The sequence below is a fragment of the Ananas comosus genome, linkage group 10 (assembly GCF_001540865.1).
Source record: "Ananas comosus cultivar F153 linkage group 10, ASM154086v1, whole genome shotgun sequence".
In the NCBI taxonomy this organism is placed as follows: domain Eukaryota; kingdom Viridiplantae; phylum Streptophyta; class Magnoliopsida; order Poales; family Bromeliaceae; genus Ananas; species Ananas comosus.
Window position 1 is genome coordinate 4,171,609 of NC_033630.1, and position 10,725 is coordinate 4,182,333.

Here is a 10,725-nt window from a genome sequence, read left to right on the forward strand (position 1 = left end):
GAGAGGGGTCGGGGGAAGGGGATGCGGCGGAGGAGGAAGGGGTTGTGGGAGAGGAAGGAGGAGGAGGAGGAGGAAGAGGGGAGGAGAAGCAATCTAAGGGCGGAGGAGACCTGGTGCATCGCGCTGGGGTTAAAAAAAGAAGGGTTTTGGGAGGGATGGGAGGTTTAAGCTCGAGTCCGAGAGGGAGTCGGAGAAAGTAGCCGTTATTAGTTCTTACTCCTTATATAGAGATTGAGCTGCTCCCCAATATTTGGCCTGTTTAAGTTGAGAAGTGAGTTTGGGCTCAAAAATAATGCTAAGTCAACATATATCTTATACTCTATCAATTCAATAAATGGGAGTCACTCATCAGTCACTTTATTTATTCAATGGTTGGATATTTTGTACTTTAGCTTATTTAGACAGGCGTCTGAACTTTTAATTTTAATAAATTTTTTAAAAAAATTTTATCAAATAATTTAATAGATTTATCTCTTTAATTAAAATTATTAATCACACGATCATTTTCTAAAGCTTCAAAAAAATTTAAAAAATTTATTCTAGCATATAAGAAAAACAAAAAAAAAATTTGAAGTTAAGTTCAACTTATTTTTCGATCATCATACTTAATTATCAAAATTTGGAGAAAAATTAGATTTTTTTTATATTTTTAAGTTTTAGAGAATTATGTGCACGACATCCAACCAAAAGGACTGTAGTAAGTTCTCTTTCAGACATTTGTTAATTTGTAAAAAATAGAAGCCAAAATTAAAAGTTCAGACGTTAAAAAATTTATTTATTCTCCAGCTATATCGAGCTAAATATGAGCGAGCTAGGGTTAACTCATCTTTGGCTCATTTATTTTTCGAGCTGCAAAGGTGAGCTTGCGATTGGCTTATTTATTAAACAAGCAAGTTGAGTTGGAACTAATTTTGAGTCAAACATGGATAGGCTCGCGAGCAGTGCGCTGAATTGATGGCCCTCTTTTAAGTGAGAACTTATTTAAAATAAATTTATAAATTATTAATTTGATGAATAATTTCTGTACACAAATTATTTGGACAAATAACTTTATTACTGCCACATAAATCATAAAATGGTGGATCATTTGCCATGCTCATAAAAAATTAACTAAAAAGGATTCACCGTCTTTGAAAAACGCTGAATCATTCATCACATCTCCTTTTTGACATTTATTTGAGTTGGGCATTCTAATTAAAAAAAACAAAACAAACAAATAGTAATGCAAGAAAGCAAGTAGCAAAAACCTAATAAGAAAGTGTTACAGTACATCATGTTGCAACAGAACCATCTATTATCTGTGATACAACCATCATGAATCAACTTCCCAAACCAAATAGATAACTTCTTTACTAGAAATAGATGACACATTGTGGAATGACACCTTTCATTTACTAATAAAAATGCCATGAAAACCATAAGGCACTCTTTGAGGTAAGGTTATTTTGGCCACAGGTTCCTCTGTGAATCTTTTTGCATCAATTATGTACACCTGTGACGTGAGAGTTCAAATCAGATCCATTTAGGAAGAACAAAAGATAAAAAAAAAGCTTAATTTTTTTTCAAAACTATGATAAGATTTGATCCACATTACTTTGGAAACATTTGCTTTCTCATCATGGACATAAGAAATGAGCCATCCATCATCCTCATCGACAGCATCCTTCTTCTCGACAAACTGAACCCCAGAGCAGAAGTGGTTTTCTTCTAGGACATGGTAGTCTACGTTTATAAAATTTTTATCGTCCTGAAAAATCCGCATAAGCGCAAATTAGTTGCATAAAAGGGGGAGAAATTTTCATTAAAATTTTATTTTAGTATCTCCTTTACCTCGTTCTTTATGTCGAAGTGTAGCTTTGCTAACATCTTATACTTTGTTAAGCCTGCATTATTAGATTATGAATATGTAATAGGCACACATAAAACACACTTTTTAACATATAGTGAAAGTTTCGGTTAATTGCACTACTAGTGTTGAAACTTTCACTCAAGTTTCACTTTAGATGTCGAACTTTCTAGTCGAACATTCGAAAAAACCCCAAGCTTCTGGAATTGCTTCATTTTAGCCCTTCCATTGCCTGCACCTTATTCATCTGTATATTTGTGCACTATGAATCTATGAGCATTTCATCCATCTCATACTTTCAATCCAACCATCCAATTTCTAAGTTGAGAAATGGCTACAACTCAATTGTACAGATTGAATAACGAGATAAAAGATTGAGGTATATTATATCCGTGTTTCACCGGTATATGGAATTAAGCACCTTATGAGGTAATGATTTTTCTATAATACTAAATGAAGACAACAATTAAACTGAAACTCTTTCAAATACTTGAAAGTATTGAATGTGCAACTTAAAAATTCAATGATCAAACTGAAACTAGATTAAAAAGTTCAGAGACTAGTTGTGCAACTTACACTTCAAAATGTAATATGTATTATGGACTGAGATTAAGAAGAACCTGCTATAGAGTTAGAGGTCGCTAGCGAATCCACAACTTGGGTATATGCATACTTGTTTCTAATGCCAATAAAGTTGTTGTTGATTGCAGGGAAATCCATTGCAACCTCCTCACATGTTATATATCCTTCTTCAACTTCACCAGTCACCAAGTCAAGCCTCCATTCGTAGGGCCGGGAGAAAAGAATTCCGTCGACGGAAGGATCAAATTCTTTTGAATCCTTCTTTGGCTGGAGAAAAGCTCTTTGATACCACTTAGCTTTGTCGGTTTTATGATCGGGTCCCGGGATTACCGAACAAAGTATTCGACAGCCTCTTACAACAACCTATGTTTTTCAGGTATTCAGTTCACAATTGTTATTTTCTTATTTGTTATTAATCAGTTAAAATATAAGGAACTTATGTGATTGAATCGATCACCTCATGTCCTTCTTCGAAGGAATTGATGAGGTGGTAGCTGCAGTGGTTCTTTACGTCGAACCAAGATGTAGATTTTGCATCGCCGAAACGAGGCATCACTCCGATTCTTGCTCTTGCATTAGTGTCATGTTGGATGAATCTGGAAATCAAATGAATGTTGTTAATTTAGTGAACAATTAAACATGTATATATACATATAAATATACATGTGATCCCCTTTTCTTAATGAGAATAACAAAATTCCTTTTGTTTTTTGTAAAAGGTAAAATGTTGCATGTAACTCACTGTTTACCAACAAGAACTCTATCAATGCCAAACCTAAGCGGGTAGTCCATGATGATATTATAGCTGAAAGAGGAACAAAAAAGAAAGTATGTATGTTATTATCAACATAGCCTTTTTCGTTTGAGTTTAGAAAAGAAAAATTAAAACACATAAATCTATCACTAAGTATATCAGAAAAAGTGTTGCTGTCATCATATGCTAAAGAGGATGAATCCATACTTCTTAGTGATTCCAATCTCATGAATCAGTTTTCCTGATTCATATTCGAGGTTGACCTTGTGAAGCAAATTCTTTCCATCAGCTGTAATGTACCACATGAGAGATGTTGAGACATCTTAAGATATGATGCTTAATTTCTATACAAAGCTTAGTTCTTATATATGAGAAATACTATGGGTAATTCTTCTAGCATAATATTTAGTAGATAAAAATTATCAAACTCTTTTACCAGAAATGATTCCTAGGACAAAGTGAGGCTTTCTGACATCAACCCCCATGGTGACCAACTCTCCTGTTCTTGGAGCTTTCTGCAATGAAAATCACATAGTTTTATCACATTGTGTGACACTTTTTGGAGCCCTTGGCTTAATACTGCAAGCTTAGAACTAGGGTTTCTAAATATTGTAAAGGCTTGTTTGGTTCATCTATTTTAGACTCGGAAATCGAAATGTGATTTAGTGGTCTAAATAATTGTTGTTTGTTTTATAGAAATTGGATTCAGATCATTCCACTATGAAATGGGAATATGATTCAATCCATTTATAGCTCAATCCTATTTTGAATTTTGAATTGACCAATTCTAGAATAAGCCATTTAAAGCTATCTCTCACAAACACCTTCTCCTCCTTTCTCTTTATCACTCTCCTCTTCCTTAACCAAAATCCTCTCTCAAAATCTGAAATGTCCCAATTGTTTATTCCGATTTTTATTTTAATAATGAACTAAATATTTTTGGATGATTCGTCAATCAATTTTTCAAACCCATTCCAATCATGAATCAAATATGCCCTAAATATGGAGCCTTGCCCAAGTGTGGGTGTTCTAGTTACCTTTCTATTTTTTACTCTATTTTAAAGGCTTCTCTGCTTCACCATGAGTTGTCTCACTTTATTGCTAAGTTTATTACTCTTAATGAATGAAACGGGTACCATGCAGCTCTTCTCTCTCTCAAAAAAAGAAGAAAATGAGTTATTTTACAATAAGAAATTATTTTGTAATTGTTAAGTGTTTATTGCTTTTGTTCTGCTTAGAAATGTAGATTTCCTTAGTCCTGTGAAGAGTAAGTTAATTGTTTGGGTGTGTTTGTTCCTTGAATATTCATTTCTTTATTTTGGATCGACCAAATATATACTCATCCGAATACTTGTACTTTTTGGCTTAAATAATTTAAATAAAATGCATAGGAAATGATCTTCAATCTTATAAAGTGAGAGAATTATAGCATATAAGATTTAGTATGACTTTAGTTATATTTATTGTTATAGAACAAGGAAATACATAAATGCCAGAGAGCAAAATAAGCTCTAAAAATGGTTAAACAATCTTGTTCTACATCAGCTATTTGAAGAAGAAAAAAAAGAAGTGTTAAAACGTAAGCTTTTATCTACCTTTGGGTGACCAGTAAAAGGTCGATTCCAAGCTCCATAAACATTATAAAGTCCTACAGTGTCAAGTGTTGCGATATCTATCTCATAAGGTAGATGATTTTCTGTGACAGCATAAGCTCGCCCGGCATGTTCAAATACACTAGTGTTGCTGCTGTCTTTGACTGCTTTGCCAAATCTTAGCTACATATGCTCACAAGAGATTTGAGTAAGAATAGTGCAAGACACATTGGCATATATATATATATATATATATATTGTTATAATCTATAGAACATATTTACCTATGCAATATGCATTTCATATATACACTTATGAAAGAATCAAATTCTATACATAGCCTCAAAACATTTATTAGATGATTCATGAATTCAATGATTCATGACTACCAAACTAAAGTGTTTTTTTTGGCTAAATTACAGAAACCTCCTTATAAATACCCGCTTCTTCACTTTCTCTCACTAACTTTCAAAAACCTACATTCCCCCCCTAAATATTACAAGTTGTTGCATTTAGCCCCCTCCATCAGGTTTACATCACTATTCCATCCATTTCTTATCATTTATATCAAAAATGTTCTTCAAAATGACATAAATATATTACAAATTATTTTTTCTCTTACAGAAAAAGTAAGGGTAATTTGGTCATTTTGCCCTCTCCATTAACGCCATTCCATTCTGAAAATATTTTTGAAATTGTAAGAGGACAAAATGTAGGTTTTTAAAATTCTGGATGGAAAAGTGAAAAAAGGGTATTTACAAGGGTTTTCTATAATCTAGCCTTCTTTATACTGCTTTAAGTGTTAAGGATGTTACTTCTATATTGATTAGAAATAACAATTCTGGCGAGGTTTTTCTTTTTTGCTAATCTCTTAGCTTAAATTTTCGGATTGGTTCGAGTTCCTTAATAATAAGAAAATGCATGCTCCAATAAAATTCTCTAATAGCTGTTGATATGCTGGCATGCCGATATATCATATACAAATTGTATTATATATAATACAGGCCAACAAATCAATCGTAACAGAGGTATCCAAATCATTTACTTAAAAAAATTGTAATTTTGCAAGTTTGTAAAAGAAAATTGTAAGAAGCCCCCAACCTAAGTAAAGTAATCCATTAATTAAGATGGTTACCATATTGAAAACAAAAGCTGCTAGTATTCCATGAGGCTGGCCATCTACAGCAGGAATGAAGGATGCTTTGTTTCTTTCTTTCTCCATCTGGAAAGTTTCTGATACTACATATTTGTTCTTGTATGAGATCCTCCACTTTCCGTTACCGGCTTTGTCGAAATAAGTTGCATGTAGCATACCATCCCCTTCATACCATGTGTAAGCTGTGGAGCCAAAGATGGAGGTTGCTGTTGTTTGAGTTGGGTATTGGGGATTTGGACCTACCAAACCATGTAAACCAATTACACAAGATAATAATATTCATGTTAGTTGTTAAAATTCCATAAAATCATGTTGAGGTTTTATCTCACTGTAGGTGAAAAAAAAAAAGAAGATTGGGGCAAGAAAAGATAATCCACCATTTCTTATGTAGACTCCCTCAGGAAAAGTCTCTGGAATCTCTCCCTCTAAGTTGTGAACTAGCACGACTCCATCAATTTCATCTACAGGTGCAAAATTTTCCTGCAATCACTCTCAAGAAGATTCTTTAACATCTTTCTAAAAGCCAGATGTTTGGTCCGACCCAAAAAGGCCTAGAGCTTTTGGCTATCGTAGGACGTGAAAAGAATACCTTCTAGCCAGTATAGGCTCGAATTAAGGCTGCATTTGGTTACGCTTGCTTTTTTTCCTTTTTTTTTCCTACTCTTCCTAAACTCAACTATCATGCCTTAATGTGGCCGAGTTGATGGATTGTTCGGAATTTTTTTTTTCACCATTTATTGTTGAGTTTGTTGTGAAAAAAAAAAATAGAGTAGCCAATCTCGCAACACATTCAATTGCATAGGCGGTTGAGTTTAAGGTAACAATGAGAAAAGCAAAGCGTATTCAAATGAAGCCAAAAGCTTTAATATCTTTGTCAAAAATTTCTTCAGAAAATCTGAACTAAAGTTGTCAATACTTTTTCAAACAATTAACGTTGCTGAAATAGTATATTTACAGAAGCTCTAACTATGCCAAACAAGTCGTAATGCTCTACTATCAAGACGCTTATACCTCAATTAATGCTGGCAGATCTGAAAATTTGTACATCCAATCTACAAAAGCATCGACGAGATTCAAAGATGCAGCCTTCATGGAATTAGAGACCTCTATTCTCAGTGGAAGCTTCTCCCATTCCTTTAGAAGAGTCTATATACCCATTCAACAAAAACCGAACAAACATTAAATTTTAGTTGGGATTGTTTTACCGTACGTACACCAAAGGTTCCAATTTGTATGATGTAAGTTGTATGGTACTCGTTGTGCATGCTATCTCAATATTGCAACTTAGTCACCAAGGTTTAAAGTGCCGTGGCACGGGGGCGTGCCGTTGTCTGCCTGGCACGGTACGGCACCGGCACGCTTCCGTGCCGACACGTGATACGCTTGCGTGCCGATCGATACGCACGATCTCCTACTGGCATACTTTGGCACAGACTTATTTCAATTTTTTTGGTTTCAATAAGCTCTTATAATGTTATTTTAAAAAATTTAATCAAATAATTATAAATATTTGCTATATATAACTTACTATACTCATCAATTAACATATTTGTAAACTTTTCTGTATGTAAAGTATAATTATATCTTTGCATTTTAAAAATTCTAACATGTAAAAATTTCTATTCTACATCAGATATAATTATACTTTACATACAGAAAAGTTTACAAATATGTTAATTGATGAATATAGTAAGCTANTAAAATTAAGCAATAAATTATATGACAAATAAATTAAATAAATTTAAGTATCAATTGATTTAATTTAGCTTTTAATTTTATCAATATTTTCAATCTTTTGGTACAAAAATAAAATTTTATATTTGATGTGGCTCAAATTTGTTTATTGAGTTCGATTTTGTTCTCTTAATTTGCAAAAAAATTCGCAGTGCGACAAATTTTAATAAAATAATTTGTGAAGGAAAAATAGATATTTATGATAGAAGCAAAAAGTTCGGACAAATCTTTTCTCCGTTTATTGATAAACAAAATAAATTAAATTATAATTTTTTTGACTTACCTCATAAGTAAATTTTCGATTTGCAATGTCATTGAGGAGGGGCGTGGGGTATCTAGAATGCTTTGGATATCCCAAAGAACAAAACAAAAAGAAAAATAAAAATAAAAAGCAAAAAAAAAAGCCAAAAAAAAATAGTATAGTGCTGGACGGCATTGTGCGTGCCGCGGTATGGAGGGGGTTCCAAGACCCCCCCTGTACCGTGCCACCATCTTGGTGGCACGGTATGTGCCGCCCTGTGCCGTACGACACGGGGTGGCACTTTAAACCTTGTTGGTCACTATATTATTTGTTTTACACCGAATGCTCTAATAGTGTCATAATAAATATTTGTTCAAATGTCACGGCCTGGCTTAAGCAGTGAAGCGTGAAAGTTTAGGAACTAAAATCTTTTTAAGTAAATAAGTATATGTGGGACAACGAATGGCGTACATTTCGCCAAATTTACATGCAAAGGAGTAGAACTTTACCTTGAAAGGAGAAGAGAGTGAGGAGATGAAGTTGTGGGGGGTCAGTGTGGAAGTGGGAGGGGACTTGTGTATACTTCTGGCCTTGATCATGCTCATAGAGTTCATAGTCTTGATCATATTGATGTGGAATTTTGGAATGCAAACTTGTGTTTTGTGTGTGTGTGTGTGTGTGTGTGAGAGAGAGAGAGAGAGAGAGAGAGAGAGAGAGAGAGGTGTTTATGAGATATATAATAGAGAGAGAGATAGTAGAACTAACTAGTCTTGGAGTTTTTTTTAGTCATATTAATTGTAGCGCAAGGGGACAAATAATAGAGTTTTAAGTAACTTCAATGGAGTTTTATAAGTCACAAATTGGAGTTTTATAGTCATATATGTTAGTGTACGAGACAAAAGGGTGTATCATTTTGATACTTCCTATGCTTGGAAGAGAATCCTGAGAGGGAAACATAGCAGAACAAAAGTATTCTATGAAAGATGGGTAATTAGTAATGTGAGAAATGCTACCAATACCACCAGAGGATATTTGTTCAAGGAGAAACCAGCATCCTGCTTACATGACGGAGGTCGGATTGGGACATGTCATAATTGAGACTTCACTTGTGGACACAATATCTAATCGTTTTATATAATTTAGTTGTATCTTTCTAATAGTTCAAGCTTTTGAAATTAATAATTAATATCAACGATCCAACAAGATACATGCAACCCATCCAAAGGCTCCTAGTCTCCCACTAGGCTTATCAACTTTTTAATTTTTAAAATAACCGAACGTCTTTAGTGCAAGTGGCAAAAGGGCTTGGCGGTTGTACCCGAGATCTAAGTTCGAAACCTAGTTGATTCATATTTCTAGCTAAGTTTATTTTTAAATGAAATAAACGAAGCGGGTAAAATGCTATCTTTCTCTCAAAAAAAATTTTTTTTTTGGCTAAATTACATAAAACCTCCCTGTCAAAATCCGATTTTTCACTTTTCTCCCTGTCATTTAAAAACCTACACTTTGTCCCCTTATAAAATAAAAAATATTCACTTCGCCCTCTGTCGTTAGTAATCCGTTAGGATTCTATTTATAAAATATTATTATATATATTTTTATGCCAAAAATACCCTCGGCCTTCTCTTCTATGAACATAGTGAAGGGCAAAATGGTGAGAGGCAAAATGATCATTTATCATCACAGTTCACACCGTATCCCCTTGTGAACATTTTTTATTTTACAAGAGGGCAAAGTGTAGATTTTTAAATGACAGGGGGGGAAAAGTGAAAAATCGGATTTTGACAAGAGAATTTTATGTAATTTAGCATTTTTTTTTATAACACTAAAACCTGAATATTTCTATGAACCTTAGGATAGTAAAAATATGTTTGATTGCAGAACAACTCTCTCAAGAATAAAATAAAGTTATACTTAGAATATCTAGCAATTCTGGGATAATTAGGAATAAGTGTAAAATTATGTTTGGTCTAAATTTCTTTTATTCCTGAGAATAGTTTGAAATTATGTTTGGTACTCATTTCGAGGATAGTGGGAATTAATGAAAAACTATGTAGTTAAATAATTAATACAGTTGTGTAGTTAAATAATTAATACAGTTGTGGNTTTTTAAATTTTAAATTTTAAATTTTAATTTTATATTTTGAATTTTTATTTTTAATTTTTAAAATTTTATTTTTAAATTTTGAATTTTGAATTTTGAATTTTGAGTTTTGAATTTTGAATTTTAAAATTTTAAAAATTTAATTGTTATAAATACTGCGGAATTGTATGATATGTATCCAAACAGCTTAAAAATGAAGCTGTGGAATTTTTTTATAGTTACAGGATTCCGTATTTCATTTAGACCAAAACCATAGAATAAAAATTCCATGGAGTTTTTTAACTATGCATCCAAACAGGGCCAAATAATAGAGTTTTAAGTAACTTCAATGGAGTTTTATAAGTCACAAATTGGAGTTTTATAGTCATATATGTTAGTGTACGAGACAAAAGGGTGTATCATTTTGATACTTCCTATGCTTGGAAGAGAATCCTGAGAGGGAAACATAGCAGAACAAAAGTATTCTATGAAAGATGGGTAATTAGTAATGTGAGAAATGCTACCTATACCACCAGAGGATATTTGTTGAAGGAGAAACCAGCATCCTGCAGCTTACACGACGGAGGTCAGATTGGGACATGTCATAATTGAGACTTCACTTGTGGACACAATATCTAATCGTTTTATATAATTTAGTTGTATCTTTCTAATAGTTCAAGCTTTTGAAATTAATAATTAATATCAACGATCCAACAAGATACATCCAACCCATCCAA

General features: G+C 33.1%; 1 protein-coding gene across 1 annotated transcript; it reads right to left on the reverse strand.

Moving 5' to 3' along the window:
• LOC109716827 (carotenoid 9,10(9',10')-cleavage dioxygenase 1-like) lies at positions 1,388 to 8,528 on the reverse strand. The gene is made up of 13 exons (XM_020242412.1): positions 8,415 to 8,528; positions 6,942 to 7,076; positions 6,308 to 6,410; positions 5,910 to 6,169; positions 4,778 to 4,957; positions 3,619 to 3,697; positions 3,390 to 3,471; positions 3,171 to 3,233; positions 2,886 to 3,024; positions 2,467 to 2,791; positions 1,831 to 1,883; positions 1,595 to 1,747; positions 1,388 to 1,492 (listed from the first exon to the last, which is right to left on the reverse strand). Exons 1-13 carry the CDS (start codon positions 8,517 to 8,519, stop codon positions 1,388 to 1,390), a joined length of 1,782 nt encoding a protein of 593 aa, XP_020098001.1. The 5' UTR covers positions 8,520 to 8,528.

What these genes read in the sequence shown, in the direction of transcription:
- LOC109716827 (XM_020242412.1), bottom strand. Translation starts at nt 8,519, where the DNA reads ATGAACTCTATGAGCATGATCAAGGCCAGAAGTATACACAAGTCCCCT. An exon ending in CACTCTCTTCTCCTTTCAAG is followed by an intron (nt 7,077 to 8,414) that starts GTAAAGTTCTAC and finishes ATGGGTATATAG; the next exon opens with ACTCTTCTAAAGGAATGGGA. An exon ending in CTTTTACTGGTCACCCAAAG is followed by an intron (nt 3,698 to 4,777) that starts GTAGATAAAAGC and finishes TTTTCATTGCAG; the next exon opens with AAAGCTCCAAGAACAGGAGA.